General features: G+C 36.9%; 1 protein-coding gene across 8 annotated transcripts in view; it reads left to right on the forward strand.

Annotated features, from left to right (window-relative positions):
- NPNT (nephronectin) overlaps positions 1–25,177 on the forward strand; it is a 112,989-nt gene that overhangs the window by 22,361 nt on the left and 65,451 nt on the right. For 6 of the 8 annotated variants that reach the window (XM_078148984.1, XM_020974750.2, XM_020974752.2 and 3 more), the window contains exon 3: positions 7,975–8,025. The exons of the other annotated variants lie outside the window; for them this stretch is intronic. In XM_078148984.1, the coding sequence (XP_078005110.1) occupies positions 7,975–8,025 (51 nt within the window). The remainder of the gene's footprint in view (positions 1–7,974; positions 8,026–25,177) is intronic. 8 annotated transcript variants of the gene reach the window in all.

The raw sequence follows: 25,177 nt of genomic DNA on the forward strand, positions 1-25,177 counted from the left end.
ACCACGAAAAGGGCTGCTATAAATCTTTTTGGACATATAGGTCTTTTTCCATTTTTTATGATCTCTTTGGGATACAGACCTAGTAGTGGTATTACTAGATCAAAGGGTATTCACAGTTTGATTGCCCTTTGGGCATAGTTCCAAATTGTTCTCCAGAATGATCAGATTAGTTCACAACTCCACCAACAGTGCATTAGTGTCCCGATTTTCCCACATCCTCTCCAACATTTATCATTTTCCTTTTTTGTCATATTAGCCAATCTGATAGGTGTGAAGTGATATCTCAGAATTGTTTAATTTGTATTTCTCTAATACAAGGTGATTTAGAGCACTTCTTCATATGACTATAGATAGCTTTGATTTCTTCATCTGAAAAGTGCCTGACTAAGGATCTTTTGAATATACATCCTAGAATTTTGCCAGACATCAAAGTCAGACTCACAACCTCACTAGCTAACAATTTGAAGACACCGTTCTCTTTCCTCTTTTTGAAAATAAGGATGATTATTTGCCCTTTCCTGATGTTCTTTGTGGGCAGCTAGGTGGCACCATGGACAGAGCACTAGGCCTGGAATCAGGAAGACCTGAGTTCAAATCTGGCCTCAGACACTTATTAGCTCTGTGACCCTGGGCAAATCACTCAACCCTGTTTACCTCAGTTTCCTCATCTATAAAATGAGCTGGAGAAGGAAATAGCAAACCACTCCAGTATCTTTGCCAAGAAAACCCCAAATGGGGTCATGAAGAGTCAAACAATGACTGAAAAACAGCTGAAACCTTGATGTTCTCTATGACTTTTCAAAGATCACAGATAGTGGAAAAGCAGTCACGTGTGGAAGTTCTTTCAGCACAGGAGGCTATAGTTCATCCGGCCTGAACTCATCCTGTGTATCTAGTTGCACTCTTACTACTTCCTACTTATCTTGGGTATCACCTCTCAACAGCACTTTTTTTTGGTTTGTTTTGTCCTTTCTAGTCCCAAAGGGCTTTGAATGGAAAGCTGCTATATGCACTGATTATTTGACTTTATAAGTTGGCCATCAAACTGCATATCATAATATAGACAATAAATCTTTGTCACATCCTTGGTTTTCCTGTGAGAATTATGGAGTTGAATGCTTCTGAGTGCTCCTGACTCTTATTTAGGAGGGTCTGCAATGTTCAGGGGATTGATTCAATCAGTACATTGCTATCTGCGAATAGGAGGGCATCTCAAGGACCTCATCTTCTGTAGACAATCCATCTTGCATTTAGACTTTGTATTAGACATCATCCATGATAATAATAAAGTCCTTTGAGCATTGATCTGCTTGTTTTATACCTCAGTTGATATTTCTATTCAAAAGATTATCAAACAAGGTTTATCTGTTGTGTCCATCTAAGAATCTTGCCTAATTTTTTAATATTTGGATGGGAAATGCAGAGCCTAAGGCTACATTTGGCTTTACTTGAATCAAAAATTTTTTTCGTAGTCAATAAACAATCAAAACATTAGCTTCTGGTATTCTTTCCACATTTTAGTCAATGTGTAAAGATGTACTCTGCTGTATAATATCCTTTGTGAAAACCTTCCTTCCTATTCTCTTCTTGTTAATATGTGTATAGGTCATTATCATAAAGATTTTGTTGAAGAAAATAGTTCCTAACAGAACCTTATATTTAAGGAGGATGCCCATGACAACCCGGTCTTCATTCCTCAGAGCTGTACTTATGACTCTCTGGACTTTCTCTCCCTCGCCCTCAATCTCTACCAATCAGGTACCTTCATCTTTCCCTTCACCTCAACCATTTATGTATTCTTATGTGTTGTCTTCTCTCACTAGAATGTAAACTTCTGAGGGCAGTGACTATTTTTTGCTTGTAGTTGTATTCCAAGTCCTTAGCACAGTGCTTGGCTCATAACAAATGCCTGATGACATGATTGATTTTCCCATTCCAGTAGTAATTGAGTGCCTGATTTTTAATCGTTATTTGGTATCTTCTCCTCTTTCAGATGTCTGAAGAACTGATCCCTTTAATACCAGCAAAACCATATTACTTCCACATGAACCTTCTCTGTATATACTTGCTTAGTTCCAATAACTTTTCCCATCTTTATTTAAAAAATACTATTTCCATTTCCTAGTGCCTTACCATACACCAGGGATCTTGAGATTATGCCCAACACTTTAACTGATAAAAAAAAATTATTTAATAAGTGTTGATAGGTTTTTCTATTGTTAATCTCTTTCTTACCCTCTAGTTTAATCTTTTAATGTTCTTGCAATGATCTAGCTTTAATTGGATTTCCACCAAGCTTTCTACAGACTTGTTTTTCCCAGCCCCTTACTCCCTTACCCTACTCTTTTATGAAGTGCTACTGCTCATAATTCTTCACCTTTTTCCTCCATGAGGTTTTGCAAAGGAGTCTATATTCCAAACAAGTCTGTATTCTAAACCCTTATGACTACCTTGTCTATCTGCTTGGAAAGAATTTAAGTGTCTGCTGGCTAAGGTGGTTTCTGAGCTTTTTTTGTTTTTCTTGTTGCGGCAATTGCTTTACATTGGATACAACACTTTAGAAAATTGTAATAAACTTTGTTGACATTTATTCCTTTGTTCTTTCCTCTGTGTGTGTGTGTGTGTGTGTGTGTGTGTGTGTGTGTGTAGGGAGGCAGAGGGATTGTCATTAGCTTATTTGCCTAGGTATCCTTACTAGCTGAGTGATGCTGGCAAGTCACTTAACCACTCTTTGCCTCAGTTTCCTCAACTGTAAAATGGGGGTAATAATAGTACCTACCTCCTGGGGTTATTATGAAGATCAAATGAGATACTACTTGTAAAGCACAAAGTTCTCACAGTGCCTGGCACATAATAAGCTCTTAATAAATGCTTATTCCCTTCCCTCTGCTGATTTAAATTATTCAGGTCATAGTTGTTTTAGTTGAATGTCTTATTTTCTCTTTATTGTTATCCTTTTTTTCCTCCTAATCTGGTATTCATTTTTATCTTCGTTCTAACAAGCCACCAGTTGGACTCTGCACAGACTATTTTCCCTCTCTCTTGTCAATATTTAATCCATTTAATTTCTTTTTTTATGCAATGAATAACATCACAAAAATGAAACTGACCACATTTTTGTTGGTTATTGCCTTCTCACATCTTGAAGAAAGTATTGATGTATTCCTGGTAAACTTTGGCCTCTTGCATTTCTTAATAGTGGGCCATATCTTCCAATGCATTTTTTTGCCTTCTCCTATGTCCAAATTCTCATTCAAATCACAGAGTATTAAAATATATGTTGCTTTCTTTTGAAGAGTGTCATCGAGGTCATCATAAACTTTTTCTACATCTTCATCCTCTGCAACAAATATTTGCTCATAGGCTTCAGTTGCTTTCATGATGGTCTTTTGCAAATGTCTATTCTGAGTCCTACAATAAGAGATAATGAAGTATACCACAATGCAATGTTTCTTGTTGTCTTTGGACTCATAATGAAACCAAACTCTGCCCATTCCTTTATTTTCCTTTCCAAAGAGAATGTGAGGCATCTTTCCATTGAGCTGTGACTTTTGGTTTCATTTGTCATGACAAATAGCAATATAGATTTGATCTAGGCCCTTCTGTAAGATGTAGCTGTTAAACAATGTTAATATTAATAGATGGCAAGGTTCTTAGCATTCTCTGTCTTCCCTTTCTGCCACTGTCCCTGAAGAAGAAGGGACTGTTCAAGGACTGAGAATCACTTTTGTATTTTTCTTTGGTTCACAGGTTACCATGGTCAAAAAATTCATCACAAGTAGCCAACCTAGTGATAAAGGGTCTCTCTGTGCTTCTCTCATTCAAGTAGACACACTCTTACTAGAACCATACCCAAAGTCTTCTCTTTTTTGTAAAATTTAATAGAATTAGAAAGAACAGAGCCACCATGATCCCACAGATTTATATACCGTGGTAAAGGTATGAATTTTTAAAAATTAGCTGGCTTTTAAAATGTATTGGCAGATACAATACAACACAATACAATATAATACAAAAACTTGTCAGTGTCCACCAAGGGAAAGAATAATTAGTAAATTCATGAGTTTGCTTGCCCTTTTACTCCCCACCCTCAACTTTATTTCATAAAAGCCTTTTGAGAATCTTAGTCTTGGCTGAAGCTAAGTCCCCAGGCAACATTCAAATAAACTTCCATTGACTCAACCAGGTAAAAGGCATTTCCCAAATAATTACCCCAGGAAGAAAAGCAAAAGCTAGTTTGGCAAAAATTCACTCATTTGCTTATTTTTTTTTTCTTGCTTTAGATTTTACTCCCCTGTTGTCCTATGCAGTAAATACTGGAAGTTTCAGGCAGAATTTTGTTGTGGGAGGTAGAACTGGGTAAGAGTCATTTGAAAATTTTTCATTCCCAAAGTGACCCAGGCCATCAGCTGGCCTGTGCCTTTGGAATTGCCAGGTCAGTGAATCGGGGAATCATAGATTTAGAGTTGGAAAGATCTTTGGAGGTCATCTCGTCCACCACTCATTTTACAGTCGAGTCAACAAACATATTTATTACGGATCTGTTATATCCGGGAACTTTGCTCAACACTGGGGATACAAACAAAAGAAGCAATTCACAGTCTAAAGGGGCAAGTTTGCAAAGCAATTTATGGAATTTTCATCTTCACAAAATATCTCTGTGAAGTAGATGCTGTTATTATCCCCAGGAAACTGAAGCCCAGAGAAGTTAAGTGACTTACCCCGGGTCACATAGCTAGTAAGTGTCTGAAGCAGGATTTGAACCCTGGGTCTTTCTAACTCTAATAAGTCCAGCACTTTTTCTACTGCACCAACTAGCTACTGTGAGGTTGGGTCTAGAGGAGTGAAACTACATGCCTAAGGTCACACAAATAGTAAATAGCAGGGATAACATTAGAACTCAGGTCTTTGGTCATCCAATCCAGTGCTCAGTGGAGCATAAAATTAATGAGTTTGGCCTGGAGCCTTTTTTTTAGAGGGTTTTGAAAAAAGAAAAACTAAAATTTTCTGAAAGGGGTGACAATACTTCCTTTTCAGAGGGTGTGTGTGGGGGGGTCCTATCTGAGGAGGTAAAGAGTCACTTTCTTCTTTGTGCAGAAAGTTGCAATGAAGGCACTATGCATGCATAGAGCATGCAGTGAGGCTGTCACTGAAAAACTGCACCCAGGCATTATTGCTATTCAAGAGAAATAAATCTTAGTCTTCAACTTAAAAAAAAAAAGACCCAACCACAGCTTTTTAAGAGAAAGATTTCTTTAGTTCCCCCAATGTTGGATAGCTGGTCTATTTTTAGGCTTCCGACAACTACTTAAAACACAGCTCCAAAGTCAGATAGATATACATTTAGACAGCACAGGGGACTGCGAGTCAGGAAGTTACTGTTATTTAACATAGGCTGCTCTGCATTGGCTCCAAGCACATAACCCATGTCCTGCTAGTTACAAAAAGGAAGAAAAATAATCCCTGCACAACCCAGCCTCTGTAATTTATATGAACCACCACTCCACAAAATGTGTGTGTGTGTGGGGAAACCCAAACTGGCTGATTTATTTTTAGCCCTGCCTAGTAAAATGCATGCTATCACAGAGAACCCTTAGCCAACCCAAAACACTGCTGCTTATACAAACCCAAGTGGGGGGTGCTTCAATGGGGAAGGTAACCAGAGAGCTGGGCTGGTTGTGATGCATGAGCCTGTACGGCTGCCTTCTCACCTTAGCTCTAGACAAACACTCGCTCTTTGTTTATGTCTCTCATCCTGGGTTATGGCCTGCGAATGGGGGAAAGTGAGCCATTTTCTCCTTATTGGTGTGTTACTAATGGATGGTTTTTAGCTGCCTACAAAGGGGTTTATATACCACAAGATGCATGCAGGCCACAAGGGAACTGACTTTGGTAGCTAAAGTCCATGAAAATCAGCAGTAGTTACCTATGAAAATGTCTTCATGCATCAGTGGAGAATAGACCTCAGAATGGTCCTAGAAGCTGCCCCCCACACCTTGGTATAACACTGCTTTAACTTCAATTATTGTTCTGTATAGTTTTTTTTAAACCATACTAATTGAAATTGTAATGGAATATTCAATGAAATTCGGTGCTGGAGGTGTCCAGAAAACCTATTGACGCTGTAAAATTTACTAAATTTGTACCTGTCATGGCTGAATTACATGTTAAGTAAATTGCATATGATACAGCTCTAAAATTTTTGAACTAAAAATAAACCATACAGAACCGCTTGGCTGCTATTGTCTAGAAAAATGTTGATGTTTGCTATTCTTTATTGAGTTGCTATTACTTTGTTTTAAAATGTGTTTAATATATTTTTAAAAATGAATCAGATCATTTGAAAATGGTTCCTAGATGGTGTTAAAGAAACAGTACCCTTTTATGCCTCTCCCATCTCCTTCAAATGCCTCTCTCATCTCCTCTCAAATCGTCCTAATTTTTTCACCTTAAACAATTAAACCATAATACAGCCTTTGCTATTGAGACAACTGATTTCTTTCAATTTATTGTTAAGATCATATCTAATACATTTATTTATTTATTTATTTTTTTTTGAGAAACATATCACTGAGTTAGATAGCCTGAAGCTATGGCAGTCTTTCCATTTAAAAAAATAGCAAAAGAAAACAGAAGTCTGGATTTTATTCTCTGACTTACTAATAACACCAGAAAGACTTAGGAAGCAAATAGATTTGATAAAAAAAAATGTGGCAATAGGGGCAGCTAGGTGGCGCAGTGGATAGAGCACTGGCCCTGAAGTTAGGAGGACCTGAGTTCAAATCTGGCCTCAGACCAAACACTTGACACTTACTAGCTGTGTGACTCTGGGCAGGTCACTTAACCCCAATTGCCTAAAAAAAAAGTGTGGCAGTGACTCTGGACTGCTTATACATTTTGTAATTCAACTAAAGGAAAAAAAGATTATTTTCTCAATCATATAGGATACTTAATTTTTTTCTTTTTGAGAAAAAAAGTATGGGGCAGCTAGATGGTGCAGTGAATGGAGCACCGGCCCTGGAGTCAGGAGAACCTGAGTTCAAATCTGGTCTCAGACACTTGACACTTACTAGCTGTGTGACCCTGGGCAAGTCACTTAAACCCATTGCCTAGCCAAAAAAAAAAAAGAAAGAAAGAAAGAAAAAAAACATGCTATTGAATTGTTACAGTTTACTTCCATAATTTGTCTCTCTTTAAAATAAAAACCCAGATTTTTCTTGCCTAAAGGTATGAGATCTGATGTGGACTGGAACCACAAATATTTTTTCTTGCTTCCTCTTCTGAGAAAGACTTGGTCAGAGTCATTGACCATTGTTGACACCTCTGAGAATTCTCCCTTTAATTTTCAGCAAAGGGAGCATTCTAGTCTCTGGGGTTTTTTTGAACAGAGTTTAAAATTTTTTTAACTGAGACTTCAGAAAAGACCCTTGTGTTTTCACTGACCAAGCAGCCATACAAGGAGATAATTGTTGAAAGAAAATTTCCAACCATAATCATTCACTGATCACAATCATAATATCTTAAAATTGTACGTATCTTCAGTTATTTCAATGACTAAATTTTAAAAAATCTAACATTTAAATTTAATATCTCATGGCCTAACATTCATTTTAATAAAAGGGTACTGTCTCTCTAAGAGCACAAAGTAATATTCTGAAAACTAAAAATTTGGATTGGAAGCTCCAGAAAAATAAACCAGAATGCATAGAAGAATCATAGAGCTTCAATCATTGGATAATTTTTATTTTGGTTAGAAATGTTTGACTTTTGTGACAAAACGGTGACTAAGATAATGCTATTTTAAAATATGTCCTAGTTTTTATTGTTGTTGTTTCAGAGAAGCACTGAATATTGAATGTGTGTTAAGTCTCCGGGAATGTAGCAAATTGATAAAAGCCCAAGTCCAGTCTCCTTACAGAAAACAAACATACAAAAAGATCTGGAATTTTCTTTTTTTGGACATTTGTTTTGCAGCTTTCTACGTCTTAAGGCAGAGAATAGCCAGGATAAGGTGCCAACTCAAAGGTTAGAAGAACATATTTCTTGAAATAATCTTGGCAATCCTATGTCTTGAAAGGCATGCCCTCTAAATAATACATTGACAGAACTATAAATAAACCTTAACATTAGCTATTCTTTTTGATCTCTTTAGGGGGAAGTTCACCCCCATAGGGATATACTTGTTCTATTCACAATTCTGCTAAGATCATTTTAACTTAGATAATTCGTGAATCTTTTTCTTTTCAGTTTATACGTACTCTTTTCCTATTTAACAAATCTAATAACCACTCCATCCCAATCTCCAGGAAACTTTATATTCCTTAATACATAAAGAAATAATCATAATAAACAATTCTGTAAGCATATGGTTACTAACAAGTTTGTCATTAACATAAGAGATTTCTACCTCAAATTAACTCTCCACATTACGGTAAGAGATATTTTATTGTCTAAATTGCATAGAATATTATGTTAATACTTATCAATACTCATAATCATATTATTTTGGTTAAAAGTATCAATGTTTAAAAGGATATTACTCTGAATAAAGGAATGTGACTGAATATAACACATTCATGGTACATTTATGGGAAACTTCACCAGAGGATTTATATGAAATCCTAACAATTTGTGGAATTGGTGAAGAGAGACACTCATGTTATAGGAAGTTTATTTTAAAAGGGAATTTAATCTTTACATTTACAGTTGATCATGCTAGAAGTTTTTATTTATTAGGAAGACATAAAACTCAAGTGAATGTGCCTTGTAATTACTAAAGATGAATGAGATTATAGTTGATGTTATCTTTTTTATTGATAAGATTGTAATGGAGAATGCTCCTGGATATCCACTGAAGGACTTATCAGGATATAGGCAAATGAAAACAATCTGCTGTCATTTCTTATTTCTAAATCTCTTTTTTAGAAAAGACTTAATTGAAGTTTAGAATTTCTTAAATAATTAACTTCTGAAATAAAGTTAAAGTTTGGCTTCTTTGGGCAATATGCTGCAAAACTCAGTGGGTTTTTATCTCCTTCTCTCTATGAGACAAATCTGCTTTGCTTAAAGGAAAGAGACTATCTAGTATCTGGCAGCCTGCAGTGTGTGAAGCGGAGGAAAGGAAGCACGCAGCATGGTGCTGTGAATTTTACCACCAAGGAAGACATGAGTATGAATCCCAGCTCCTCCATTTACTGCCCATGTGGCCTTGGGCAAGTTCCTTAACCTCCATGTTCCTCAGTTTCCTCATCTGTAAAACTAAATGGCTTCTGAAGTCCTTTCCAGTTCTAAATCTATGATCGTATTATAATATTGCCCTCCCCCAATAACCTCACTACACCAATGCTAATCAAATCCCTTACCTCCAGTTATATTCATTTCTGATCTGACCCCCACCTAGAACCAACTTGAAAGGGAAAAGAAGAGGGAACATAGGATGAATTAAAAGTACTATCCTAAGATCTTATAAAGCTGCTCTAGTGGCTGGATAGATTTAGGTCCCTCACCCCAAAAGATTCATAATACCAGCCCTCTACATTCTATCCCTGTTCACTCTAATAATTCAACATTCATGACCAGAGCTAAAAGTACCCAGCCCCTCAATGTAGCCTTTTTATTTCCTAGCCATTATAAAGCCCATTTCATATTCCATCTTCTCCATGAAACTTTTCCAGATTTCTCCAACCACATGCCATCTCTTTTTTTTTTTTTGCCCCTAAGCCTTCTTAGTATTTTATTTGTACCTCTTTTATGGTACATTTTGTGTTTTGCCCTATATTGTAGTTATATGGGTACCTGTATCATTCCCCTTGTTAGAATGTAAGTTCTTGGAGGGCAGGAATGGAATTTGTTCTTCTTTGTACCCTTCAAAATGCCTAACACAGCTTTGCACATTATTGACATTCAATAAATATTTGTTGAATGAAAGAAAGAAAGGAATGAACGAATGAATGAATGAATGAATGAATGAATGAATGAATGAAGACCATCCAAGATACTTTTCTAAGGGATCCCTGGCTCTACATCTCCCTTTTGCCCCTTCTCATATTGTATTCAACTATAAATGCCTAATAGACTATAAGCTCCTTGAGGGTAGTTATTGTCATTTTCCTTACTACCCAAAACAATGCCTTGCATATTACTATTATTGGCTTAAATGTTTGTCCAGTTGAATTAGATGAATGGCAGAAGCTCATAGGACAAGTCTAATGACAATGAAGGGATGACATTAGGATAGGATTTTGGAGGATTTATGGTGGTCACTGTGAGGATGACAGATTTTATGAGCAATTCCAGAGGTATAAGATAAATTCCTCAGGAATCTGATTGTATACATTTTGCAGTCCATGGTGGTTAACTTCTGCATGCCCTAAGGAAAGCTTTTCTTGCTGGTTTCTGAGAGGAAAATTTCCTTGAACAATTCAAATTCTAAGTTATCTGTTTCATTAGGAAATTATTGCAGAGCCTCATTCATGGTCTAAAGGAAATATAAATGGATTTCATTCTTGAAATGATTTCATTTTCCCCTACCTGCTGGTCACTTTTTGTGTGGACTGCAGTTTAACCCACCAAACATTCATTAATGGATTCTTGTAAACTAGTAAAGAGAAAATTATTTGTCTGGAAAAATATATAATAATCAATGTAATTTTCTTTTTAGAGATATCTTTCATTAGGAACTAGTAAGTTGCTACCTCTGAAAATATCCTGATTGGGAATTCAATGGTCCAAAACACTGTATATATGTATATTTATTATTAAATTAAAAGATCAAAGTATTATAAAGCCTTGATTAAATTTTAAGGATCATAAGTATTAGAGCTTACTAATTAAAATATGCTTGGCACGATTATGTATTTTTAGGCAATAAAACTAATTTTATGTGATAAATACATCCACAGAGAGTTATTAGCTAATTATTTGTCCACAAATGAGTATATCCAATATGTTTGAAAAACTGAAAGTTACAAGCAAACTATCAGATCTAATACTAGTTTTTAAATGAACTTAAGTTTAAATGAAGGAAAGTGTTACAAGTACTATGTTCTTTCCTTTATTTGTTTGCCTAATGGAACAAAGTTGTTTGTTTCAGTCATGTTTTGAAAAAAAATTACTGATAATTTTGTTTGATAAAGTATTTCAATTGAAAAAATTTGACAGTTTTCATCCTATAATCTGAGTGTGCTCTCACATCACACTTGATGAAAATGAAACAGAAAAAACAATCAATGATTGTTAAATTGGTGGCACAATTAAAAATAGGATCCTAGGATCATAGCTTTTGAGCTAGAAAAGACCTCTGGTCTCCTTAACCAGATGATGAAACAGAAGCCCAGTAAAGTGACTTGCTCAATATTACACCCATAGGTAGGATTTGAACCCAAGTCCTTTCACTTAAGAGTTAGTATTCTTTTTCCCGTGTGTGTTGTGTGTATACACATACACACATATGTATGTATATATACATATGTATGTATATACATGTGTACATATAGTGCATACACATATATGTACACATATATACATGTGTATATTACATAAATTATAAGAGTTTTTTTCAAGAAACCAACAGAATATGTATTCTTTAACATGAATATATACCTCATCTAGGCATAAGGATAACACTGATAAAATTTTCCTAACTGGGAAAGTGATTTTTGCTGTTTCACATCATCACAGGTAACAAGCACTCAAAATTACAAAATCTCAGAAGCTCTCTAATCCAACATCAAAAACATACTTTGTTTAAAGATTTCTAATGAAGGGAAAATACCTCTTCTCCAGATAGCTCCTTATATTTTTCAACAACCCTAACTGTCATGATTTTTTTTCCTGATAAACGTGCCTAATTTTTCCCCTCTGTACCTTCTGTCCATTGATTGATTGATCCGGGTTCTGACCTCTAGGACCAAGCTGATCGTGTCTGAGTCCAGACCTATTTCCACAGAAGAGTCCTTTAAATGCTGTAAATACCCTGTGCGCCTCTCCCTCCCCTAAGTCTGTCCCCTTGAACCTCTTATACCTTTTTTCTACCCCCACTCTGGTCTTGCCAAATCTCAGCCTTGAGTCTCCCCCACCATCTGCCTTCTTCATTCCAGCATTTCCAAGCAACTGAATGTTCCTAGAAGAAATTATACAGTCATATAAGCAAGGTCCAATCAATCAATCAGCATAAATTTGTAAAGCACTTACAATGTGCCCAGCATTGTCTTGGCATATCGCCTGCATCTGGCCATTACAAATTCATGTTATCTGATCTTGTCTTCACCCTCACTCTTGCTCGTCAGTGCTTGTATTGTTACCTAACAGATACTATCACACCCCTCACAGCTGTTATTCCAAAACTTCTTTCTTCTCAAGCTTGCTATATTACTCCCTCATGCACATTCATTTTCAACAGGGAATGTTATCCCCTTCATTACTGAGAAAATCCAGCTATCTACCATGAACGCTTTCCTTCGTCTCCCCTGCTCTATACTCCAATGTGCTCTCCATCATGTCCCAGTCTCTCTTTTCTCAAGGCTCTGAGGAAGAAGTGACCCTTTTCTTTGCTACAGAGATCACCCCACCTTTATTTGTGCCCTTGACCCATCCTCTCCTATCTCCTCTGAAAGCCTGCTCCTTAAATCATTCTTTCTTCCTCACATTCCTTTCTTTCCTCATCTTGCTGCTGTGGTTATAGAGGTTGACAGAGATATGTGATGGAAGTGGGTTGTGGAGAGGTGCCCAATCTGTCCATGAGCACACCCTCTTCACTATATACCACTGAACTGTGCTGTGCAATGATCCTATAGGCTCATTGTGCTGCTTAAATAAACACTTTTTGGTATATGGTTAGATAATATCTGGATGTTTTCCTGTCCTCATTCTCCATGCTGGGAAACTTCCATCTCTTTTCCACTTTCATTCCTGAGAGCTGATACAGGATAGAATAGCTGTGCCCATGCTGTGACAGCCTATGTCTATGCAGATAGTACCTACTGCCTCTGAATCCTTGGCACGAGGCTTTTAAACTCTGAGAAAATTATCTTCCAAGTGCTTGGAGCTGCCATGATGCACAGACATCTCTGTACTCTCTACACCTGGGGTTTTTAACCTGGAGTCTGTGAAAAATATATTATTTTTAATTTAATTTAAATATATATATAATATATATTTAAAATATATACAAATATATATTATATAAAATATATAAATATATACCATATAAATATAATTTATATATGAATAAATATGAATATATATTATAAATAAAATATATTATATTTAAAATATATATTTATTTTCTCTCTGGAGTCATTCACTTTTTATTCCTCTTTTAATTTTCAGTTTTATTTTATCTTCACTTCCAAATTCTCTCCCTTCACTCTCCCTTTCCACATTTGTTGAGAGGCAAGAAAAAAATAACATGCATTACAAATATGTATGGTTGTGCAAAACAAATTGCAGCAATAGCCATGTTTTAAAAAAAAAAAAAGAAAAAGCCAGAAAGAGAAGAAAATATGCTTCAGTCTATACTCTGAATCCATTGGTTCTCTTTATGGAAGTGGACAGTATTTTTCATCATGAGTCCTTTGGAACTGTGGTGAGTCATTGTGTTGATCAGATTTACTAAGTCTTTCACAGTTGATTATCTATTGCTGTTACTACGTAAATTATTCTCCTGGTTCTGCTCACTTCATTTTGCATCAGTTCATTCAAATCCAGGTTTTTCTGAAACTATCCATTCCATTCTTTCTTTCAGTATAATAGTATTCTGTAGCATTCATATATTATAATTTGTTGTTAACTTCTTTTTAAAAATATTTTTGGTAACTATTTCAAGATAATTGCTTTACTTTGTTATCCTACATGTTTTATTTCATATATAGAGGCACACAATTCTGAGGCGTTCCTTTATGTCACTCTTTATACATCAGTCATCATTAGAAATACACTATCGCCAACTTGCATCCATCTTTCCATTGCCTTGTTGTTCACCCCCAATTTTCATTCCTTTGAGATTGTGTTATTTTAAGATTTACAACGGTGTATCACTGGGGTAACATTTGTGTTTTTTTAAAAAAGGCAAAGTTTTATGCCCACTAGAAACTTGGAATCACTGAAAACACTGTAAAATTTCCTAAATGATGACCAGCCTTCTCTCTTCTTCCTATTTAATTATGAATCCAAGTCATTTTCCATCAGCTTTGCCTTCCCTAGATATGTGTACTTATGGTCTGACTCAGTAGATTGTCTATAAATGCCAGGTACAGGCAAGGCTACAAAGACAAGAAATGAAACAATTCCCACTCTGAGGCAGGGTGAAGAGGGAGTACATTCCAGCTATTTTCCATCCACTTAAGTTTTTCTCATAAAGATTAGTGTAGGGGGTGGGGAGCTAGGTGGCGTGGTGGCTAGAGTACTAGCCCTGGAGTCAGGAGGGCCTGAGTTCAAAAATCCAGCCTCAGACAAATAACACTCACTAGCTGTGTTACTCTGGGCAAGTCACTTAACCCCCTCCAACCTCACCAAAAAAAATTAAAAAAAAAAGGATAAAGATTATTGGGCTGATCTTTTGAGCAATCATGTGTCTTATTGTGGAGACTGTGATGTTTTGGGGGCTTGTGGCAACCAGCACAGTATCAGATCTAAACAGGAGTTTATCATCAGTAATAAAGTCGGGCAAATTAAAAAGTAGCACTGGTTTCTGTAAGATTACATATATACACATGCATCCTTGCCAAAATATCCAGACTGTATTCTCTGAAATTTCCATAATAAGACCTGCTTTCTCACTTTGACTTGGGATTTAAGGCCAGCTAGAGACTTATTGACGAGCTGGTCCTAAACTCCTTCTTTTATAGATGAGAAAACTGATCCTCCAAGAAATAAAATGATTCACCCAAGGTCATGAGCCAGGATTCCGGCTCGGGCTTTCCAACATATTCTAATTCTTGTTCTATGACTCTGGGTTGTCTCCCATACTTGAAGCTGACTGCCACTCTGCTATAGCTGAGAGCTATAAGAAGTCCATATTAAAGGTAGTCATCACAGCAGGGAAGACGTGGTAAAACAGCCTAACCTCTGAAACATACTAGTTATGTTACCCTGGGGAAGTCACTTACTTCTAAATGTCCCTAAGCAATTGTCTAAGACTCCACAGAACTATTGCCTGCCTTCATTGAGAGCAGAATAACTCACCTTCACTGGGTGTTCCCTACATCAATGAAATACAAATCTGGACCCCTCCATACATTTAAAATAAATTATCGTTTTGGCATCTTGACTGATAACTTTAATGCTGTGAGAGAAAGAGTTATAACCCAGAAATGACATTCCTTGACTTTAACAGATACCATATGAATTGAGAGGTCAAATACTGCAATGAACTATATTTGAGATTGCAACTAAGAAATATTTTGCCCTGAAGTAATTGGCATCCATAAAATCTGGAAAAAATAAGAGGAGTAAGTGTTAAGTCTGCAAGTAATAGATCGTCAAAGAAGTTTATAGCACAGCTTTTACTTTCTAAATATGTTGACCAAAAAGTAACAGACGTCCGCAGGACAGAGTTAAGATCTTGAAGGTCCTTAATTATTTTAATATTATGCTGTATTTAGTTGCTTAATTTATATGATGACACAAAGATATTTTAAAGAAATTGGGGTTTTATATTGAAAAAGCATGTTGTTATTTAAGAAGACAGAAATCTTTGGGAAACGTCCGATACTCAAATGAACCTGCTCAAGAATTCCTTTCAATGACACAGAACCCAACCTCTCCATGTTTGCCTGTCCTGTGAGACTCTCACCCATGACCTCCCAAAAGTTTGATAAAGAGGATCCAGCCAATGTGTTAGAAACCTCCCTTGATTTCTCGTAACCTGTACAGGGTACCAGCAGAGCACTCTAACTGTCCACTTTTCCTCTTTTACCTTCACCACACGAGCAACTCATTTTCTCTTTCTGTCATATAATTTTTTGATGACAGCCTTTGCTTTTCTTCTTCCCCAGAGTTCCTCATTAATACTATGTTTGCTCAAGCCCACCATTCACCTTTGCATTTCTCATTGTGTGATGCCCATTTTTAGTTCTTTGGAGGCAGTGGGGTTCCTGGTCCCACTGCCATACTGCCACCATTCGTCAACATAGCAATATTCAGGAACAGTCTCAAAATTACTGTGTCGGTTAGGGGGTATAATCTGGTACATGCAAAATTAGCAGAAAGATAAATTATTTTGCTTAAATGTTTTACATTGTTACTTTAATTCATCTGAGTTTGAGTGGTAGAATTGTAAAATTGCCTCTAGCTGCAATTTTTCCTTCTCCTAGAATACGGCTAAATTTCTTTTATTCATCGTTCTGTCCCTGACACGGCATTTTACAGTATTCTGGTCATTTTCTGCTTTTTTTCCCCTTCTTTTCTAAAGCCGCTCTGAATCCTGGACTCTTCCTTGCTTTTTCTGGCCATCAGTCAGCATAACTAATGGATTGGGCGCTAAACTAAAAGTAAAACATTGTGTTTTGCTGACTGAGTGAAGTTGGTCAAACCACTAAGCCTTTCACGCTTCCACTTCCCCATCTGCCAAATGCTGTATGGTTGTGAGTCTTGGCACAAGCCAATCCCCCAAGAATTCGAGTTGCGGCTGAATCCCAAAGGTCAGTGGAGAGGCTTATGGTAGGCATATGCTGGCTACAACCTATTTCAAATGATGACATGCTTGCAAGAAATAGTGTAAAGTATATCATCAAAGAAATGTATGATTGGGAAAGGACCGGCCATATAACAAGGATGAGGGATAACAGATGACCAAATGCTCCACTGGTATCCACCAGAATGCAAAAGGCCTCTATCATGTTGGATCATCTAGGAGGCAGTCTCTAGCATGTTGGGTAGGTCCTCTGCAGAACATTTATGGCAGACAATGGAAGAGAGTTGCACAGGATGAGACGGCATGGGCGGGGGGGGGGTGCAGTTTTTACTACTGGAGGGACTGCCTGTATCAAGGAGGTCACAGATTGATTGAAGTATATGAGAAGGAGAAAAACTTCTCCCTCTTTTTTCCTGACTCATAGGGATGTTGCAAGGGGAAATCAAATCATCTAAGTAAAATGAATTAAGATTCCTAGGAGGAAAAGTTGCCTGCGTGTGAGAACCACTAATAGATAGTACTTTACCGAGGTGACATTAGTACAAGACATTGTCATCTCTTATTCCAGTGTTTCCTACGACAGAATTTTGGATTTGAACATAAGAAAACTTCTTTCATATCCAAAGGCATTAGAGTGGGTTACCATGGGAATTCTTTTTCCTTGGAGATTTTAAAGAGCAGAATAAACTTTTATCTGTCTGGGTGTGTTTCATCTGGGCATGCTTGAAGAAATAGATGTATACTCCAAGGTCTTTCACAGACTTCTATTTCTGTCATTTTCCTCTTCAAAGTTCTGCCCATATTTGAGTCTCCTGCCTCAAATAATTAACATAGTAATCTCATACTCCTTTTAGCTGCCTTTCTCCTTCTAGCTTCAACTGACTTACATTTGAAAGTAGCATCCTGATTGTTTTCCTGCTGCCTACTTCCTTTTGCTTTCAAATGAGCCTCATACACCATTTGTGACAAGAGCCTTTTCAAAGTTGCCTTTTTTGGGGGAGGGGCTTATGCATGGTACTGCTGGCTCTAACGTTTTAGTATTGCTTCCTTTGAGTTCCGTAGTTTGATTGTCCTCATTCTCTAGGGGAGTTCTGTACAAAGTAGTTTTGCAACAAGGTTGAATCATGTCATATTCAAGGGTCTGATTCTTTGCTAATAGTGCCCCAATGTACTCATTTAGTTAGTGAATATAAGTTACCTAACCTTGTGTGTGTATATGTGTGTGTACATATACAAATATATATTAAAATGCACATTACACAAAAATATATTAATGTCTAACATGATTTTAATATGCAAATTATCAAACTATTTTATCTCTAGAAAAAAAATCCCAATAACATAGATTGGAATTTGTATTTAAATACAAAGCCAACAATGGGTCTTTGAGGACCATGCTGGCATTCTTTTCACACTATCCTGTAGGTGATAACTATTCTCTTTCTGCTTATCTTTGGGCCATATATGCAAAATAATCACTACATATACTTTAAAAGAAACATCACATTCTATTAGGCTTCTCCCCTATTTCCACACCACAAAGTTTTCTACACTAAAAAAACCTCTTAGTAAAAAGCACCATGTTTAAGGAATGCTCTTTTAAGATGCATTCCCTGAGATGAAGAATTTTTTAAAGTTCTTTTTGCTGCTGTTGTTACCTGTCCCTTGAACAAATTTACCATGCATTTATGTGAAAAATAAAGACCAAAAAAGAAGGAACTTGGAATACCCCAAAGGTTTCCCTGGGAGTTAAAGATGGACAATTGCAGGCAATATAACTCTACTCTCGAATGAGTTATCCTTGGACCAGAACAGACCCTATACACAAAATGATCACTTTGGGACATATTGCAGAATTTAACACAAGTCATTTTACCTCTTGGCTTCAGTTGCTTCATTTATAAAATGAAGGATTCAGACTACATGACATCTAAAATCCCTCTTAGCTCTAAAATTCTATGATTCTGTGTCAGAATTTCTGGAATTCTTACTAGAGACTTGATTTCTATCTTGATAGAATATACAGAGGAAAAACATATATATATATATATATATATATATGTATATATATAATATGTATATATATATATATATATATATGGACCTGAAGAAAAAATGTACTTAAATGCAAAAAAGCATATATATACATATTTATGGAAAAGCATATATGTGTGTGTGTGTGTGTGTGTGTGTGTGTGTGTGTGTGTGTGTGTATATATATATATATATATATATATATATATGTATATGTACTTGAAGAAAAAAATTGTGTTTCTTCCTTCTTTCCTATTCACCACCTCCTAGGCAGATGAGATTTTTTTAGAAGGAAGAAAATAATGGGGGAAGAAATATAACTGAGTGGAGATGTGGACATGGGGTAGGAGTAGTAGTTTTTCCTGGGCCATAGGACATGCTGAAATGGAATTATTTTTATACTTGCATGATGTAGAAACACCCCACAGCAAAAGGTACCTTTTAACTCTTTGTTGATTCAAAGATTGTTAACTAACAGAAAAGGCATGTGATATGTGTATCTTAGGATGCGTCATGATACTCCGTGAAGCTATTATTCCTTGTAGGGTTTTGTGCATTTTGAGTTAGTGTAGGCTGTGCTTTGATTTGAAGATGAGATTTTTGAACAGTCTTTTTGCAAGAGTAGATTTCAGTCATAGAGAAGATGTGATTCTGCTTTTCCTGTTTACTGATACAGACATATTTTTTTCATTCTTTTTCCTGCCCTTTCATTGTCCTTGCAATATCTCTGCCATTTATGCTTCTAAATTAGACACCCTCAAGGACAGGATTCTTTGTTTTGGTTTTTTGTGGCATTAAGCCTAAAGCAACAAACATACCTACAGTATTATGTAGATATATAAAAAATAAATAAATGATCCCTAGTGCTCCAAAGATAATCTTATTTGCATTAAGTAGGTTCTTCTCAAGTTACAAAGAACAAATAATACTGTGTTATCCTTTTCCTTGTTTCTTTGACATCTCAACATGGTTTTATTTTCCCAATGTATTTGAATTTTGGCTCACAGGATGATTAGGTCATAAATGTAACATTTTAAAACTGCTATGTAGATTCATTTTTTCCCTAATTTAATATTTGAGAAATCTTCAGTAGTTCAAAAGATCTGGGATATTCCAGTGGTTGTGGGCATATTTCTTCCATGGCCAAAGAATGCAACTCTTCAATAGCTTAGTCTTTGACAGTCATGAAGACTTTGCTATAGACAAGAAGTCATTGCCTGGTGTTCTGTGATAAGCTTCTCTGAGATTGACAAGGTCAGTCATTCATTAGGAGACAGATACACAAGTCACCAAGCCATTGCGAATTTATAGTGTGTGGCATAGCTTGCTCCTTCTGTTGAAATAGCTTTTGGTAGCTTGGGGTTACCTGTATATCATGATGAGGCATTGCTGGGTGACTCTAATGGAGGATGCAAGAAATCAGGACTTACTATATCAGCGAGAGAATATATGGTCCAACTCTCAACATCACAGTTACATGAACTTGGTTGTTTTCTTTGCAAGAATAAAATATTTAGAATCAGACTCATTTGAAACTATTTTAACTTAACTAGTATCAATTTAAAAAGCTATGTTCATATTTTTCCTCAAGCCATTTAGGATTCTTTCCAATTTGAAGAAAATGTCTTGGCATAGAAGTTGACGAAAGTGACATATAGAAAGGGGTAGATTACTTGTGTGTCACTCAGTTGTCCAGCCTGCCTGGTGAAAAAAAAAACAACTAATGAACAAACAAAAAAGAAACAAGACAAAAAACCCTGTCTTTGGAACAGGCAGGGAATACTTGGGAATCTTGCCCAAACAGATAAGTGAGACCACTTTACTCTGTGTCAGTGTCTCCAGGGCAGTGGACCAATTACCTAGCATGACTTTGTGATGAACCCATTGCTAACACACACGTTATAGTCAGAGGTAAGGAATAGTGCTCCAAAAAATTCCTGTTTCGGTTCTGCAATGTTCATGTCCTTTGCCATTGCAAACCAAGTATCAGAGTAGGGTTGATTTCCACCCCCCCCCAAGGTCTGTGAATTTATCAATGTAATATAAAACAGATGTTTCCTTTACCCAGTCCTGATCAAAGTGGACAGTTCATGAAAACTGGGTCCAAAAGAAACTCATCATCTGGTGGTGCATCTTGGAATTTACAGAGTTGGGTTGTCAAGAACAGGCTTGCTAGGAACGTTGAGGACCTAGGGTTACCTCCATGCTGCTATGAAGCATCAAAGTAGAATTTTAGGTTTTTTTTTTCTTTTTGAGACTGAGTCTTCCTATTTCATCTAGGCTGAAAGTATAGTGGCCACTCATAGGCCCCATTCCACTGCCAGTTAGCACAGAACTTTTGATCTGCTCTGTTTGCCACCTTCCTTAGGCAGCCTTAGGAAGCCTTCTCCAGCTTCCAGAACCCTCTCACATTGGGACCAGATTTAGTGCAAATATCTGAGCAACTTTAGCTCCACTGTAGCTAAGAACTCTTGAGTTCAAACAATTTACCAGACTTGGCTTCTTTAATAGTAGATGGCATTTGCCATCCCATCTGGCTGGAGCATTTACATTTGAGGATTCTATTATGATTCTTTTCAATCAACAGACATTATTAAGCATTTACTATGTTCCAGACACTGTGCTAAGCACTGGGGATACAAAAACAAGCAAAAGACAGTCTTTGCCCTCCAAGAGCTTAAAATCTAAGGGGGAGGAGATATGCAAACACATATATATGCTTATATATGCATATAAGCAAAAATTTATGTGTGTGTGTATGTATGTTTGTGATAAATAGGAAATAGTTGAGAGGGAAAGCACTGGGAGTAAGCAGTAGGGAAAGGCTTCTTGTAGAAGTTGGAATATTAGTTGGGACTTGAAGCCAGGGAGGTCAGTTGGCAGAATTGAGGAGAGAAATCATTCTGGGAATGGGGGACAGCCAGAGAGAATGCCAAGAGGCAAGAAATGGAATGTCTTGTTTATGGAACAACAGGGTGACCAGTATAACTGGATCAAGGCATATGTGTTGAAGAACAAGGTGTACAATGACTGGAAAGATAGGCAGGGCCTAGGTTATGAAGGGCTTTGAATGCCAAACATAGGATTTTTCTTGGTTTCTAGTACTGTCAAAAGTAGTAGTTATTGAACTCCCAAGATTCAGAATTCCCATAGCTTTTATGGATGACTTCTCATTGAAAGAAGAGAGAGATCACAAGACAGTAGAATTGGTGGTCATAAGGCGGAAATTTATGAGGAATCTAAGAATCATTTTTCATCATCCTTAGGGGAAGCATGTATTTTCTTGTAGGGGTTACAAATGCCAGATGATTTAATAATCATAATACCTCTAATTTATACCACACCCATTGCCAAGGAGTTCAAAGTACTTTATAGATTTTGTTTTGATCCTCAGAAGCAGGAAGGAAGCAGATTCTGTGCCACACACATGCACACCATCTTTTTGCTTGGCCTCCCCTTTTTTTGATGAACCACTTGGCTTCTGTGCCTACTTTGCATGTGGTTGCCCCCCAAACCAGAGTGAGTTGATGCTGGAGCAGCTTCAAATAGCAATTTCTTTAAGCTCTTTGCAATAGGTTGCTCAGAAAGCCTCTGATATCTATGTAAGGTGGCAAAATACCCCAAATATTCATTTTTGTCTTCTGCTTACTCCTAACTTAGTGCCTATTTTTGGATTCCAACTCCAACACTTTCAATTAGCTGCGTGGCTTTGGGCAAGTCTGACTTTGTAAGTCTGACTTTTTGTGGTCCATCTGTAAAGTGGGAACAATAATACATAAACTGTGTACCTCACAGGATTATTGTGAAGAAAGCCCTTTATAAAACTTAAAATAGTCTATACATTGATTTGTTATCTAGAGATAGATGGTTCAGTGGATAGAGCATTGGGCTTGGAGTCAAGAAGACCTGAGTTCAAATCTGCCTCAGACACTTACTAGCTATGTGACCTGGGCAAGTCACTTAACCTCTCTCTGCCTCGATTTCCTCAACTGGACAGAATGGGCAGATGAGAACAGTTTGTTTCAATGTCCATGAAGGTGGCCGAAGCAGGCTCTGTTAGAGTTTGGTCAGACATCAAATATGCCAAGGTCATCCACTGCATCCCAAGCTATTACGTCATCCTGACTTTCGTCTCGCCACTGGACATCAGTGACTCTGGAAGAGAGAGTGAGGCTGGCAGCTTTATGCAACTCTGCCTCACTTAAACCCAATTCACAGGCGAGTCAAGACATCACCCTGTGATACCATTGGTCCTCTTTGAAAACGAAGGACGAACAACCTTAGCTATAAAATGGGCAAAGGAAAAGCACCTACCTCCTTTCGTGAGGATCAAGTGAGATAATATTTGCAAAGTGCTTAGCACGCTACCTGGCACGTAGTAGGCACTTAATTAATGTTTGTTCCCTTTCTGCCCCTCATCTCGCTATAAAATTCAGTTCCACAAAATGTGTCATGCAAGGGGCATGTTAGGTCCTTTGCTAGCCAACTTAAATAAATCCTTTATAAAATCATAGGATCTTAGATTTGAACTGAAAGAGCCCCCCGTTTTGTAGATGACGCACAGGCTCATGGACAGTCACACAACTTGGAACTGACGTGGGCTTCAAACCTGAATCTCTTTGCCCCCAGGGCTCTATGTACTGTTCCACCCTTTACCTTTTTAAATTATGAAATGCTTCCTGAAAAACCAGGTATTCTGAGGTGAAAATTGTATCTTCTTGAAGTAGAAAGGGAGAGAATATTTGGAAAGAAAAAGGAGTAAAGGGAATAATGTTTGCAAACCCAACAGTGAGATTCTTTGTGTTTTTAAGAATAGGAGACACACTTTATTGGCATGTGCAAGTAATTACTATTTGAAAAATAACATAAAAATATCAAATTGTTGCTGTTTAAATAGAAAAAATACAATTTATCTTGAAATAAATGGTTGAAACCTGACAAGGAAAGGAAAAGTCGATTTTGATTCAACATAAGGAACAACTTCACGGCATAATACTAATGCTTTAGAATTATTCAAAATAGTGCTGCCTGACTACTGAAAACACTACTTTCCCTGATCATCAATGTTGCCTAATCTCTTTAAAGAGATGAAAAATTCACTGCTATCAAGATGCAACTTATTACTATCCACTATTAGACTGTGAGCTTTTTAAAGGCAGAGACTGTTTTTGCCTTACAGTGCCTGGCACATAATAGGCATTTAATAATTGCTTGACTCAAACCAGGGAAGAGTGGATATTAAAAGCTCAGAATTCTTTTCTGAATCAGGAGCCCTGAAACACAAACTTGTTCTGTTTTATAAATTGACAGGGAAACTTTCATACTAGAGGGTCAATTGCACTATATACCTTATTTTTTTTAAGACAAATTTTGAAAAAATCACATTTTCCTTCGACAGTGTCTATCACCTCCTTTTCCCCAACCCCCAAATCTCATCATTCCAAAGAACATTAGAATTCTTTGTCCCTTGACATTTTGTATACTTGTTTATGCAAGTTGAAACTCAAGATGAAAACATTGGGTTAAGAGCAAGAGAGAGAGAGAGAGAGAGAGAGAGAGAGAGAGAGAGAGAGAGAGAGAGAGAGAGAGAGAGAGAGAGAGAGAGAAACAAGAAACCATCTTTTATTCTAGTGAAAAGACACTTTTGCTTAAACAAAGTACATAAAGCCCAGGGTCATGCAATCTTTGCAGTTGGAAGGGATCTCCAGAAGTCATCTAGTCTAACTCCTACCAAAATCATGAATCTTCTCTGTAACATCACTGATAGGTGGTAACCAGTCTCTCTTCAAAGCCTTTGAGAGTAGAGAGCTCACTATCACCTGAGTAAACCCATTCCATTTGGGAGCATTGCTAATATTTAGGAAGTTTTCCCTTTGCCTGTTTGGGCTGCTTCCTTGTCTCTTGCTTAGGGATTCAGTCATTCATATCCTCTGCTTTCATGTTTTTATATAGCTTATGTTTGTCTTCTAGACTCGAATATGCCAAGAATTGAATGCATTGAATTTGGAAATGTTGGCTCCTTCTTTCTTTCCTGCCTCTGTATCTTCTTCTCTCTCTCTCCCTTCCCTTTCTTCAATTAGTCAGTAAGCGTTTATTAAGCACTTACTATGTTTGAGGCACTTTGCTAACAGTGGGGGATACAAAGCAAGGGAAAAAAAACAGGCTCACTTCCCTCAAGGAGCTCACATGTTAATGGGAGAGACATATGTAAATAACTAGATAGATATATAAGATATATTTGGTATAAATGGGAGGTAATCTCAAAAGAGAAAGCATTATGACTGTCACCTCGGAAGAAAACATGTTAATTAAGGATGCATTTCATATTTCAAAGAGTTATAAATCCTTTTTTTAAGTTATGTTGGTGGACATTTAATTAAGTGCTTGCTGTTGGCCAGGCATTGTGCTAAGCTACAAAAATAAGAATTTAACAGTTAGCATGGTGAACTGAAGCTACAGGAAGGAGTAAGAAGCAAATCTAAGGATGGAGATGAGGTAAGGTGTGTATTG

This window comes from Phascolarctos cinereus, unplaced genomic scaffold (assembly GCF_003287225.1).
Source record: "Phascolarctos cinereus isolate Bilbo 61053 unplaced genomic scaffold, phaCin_HiC Scaffold_9;HRSCAF=440, whole genome shotgun sequence".
Taxonomy (NCBI): domain Eukaryota; kingdom Metazoa; phylum Chordata; class Mammalia; order Diprotodontia; family Phascolarctidae; genus Phascolarctos; species Phascolarctos cinereus.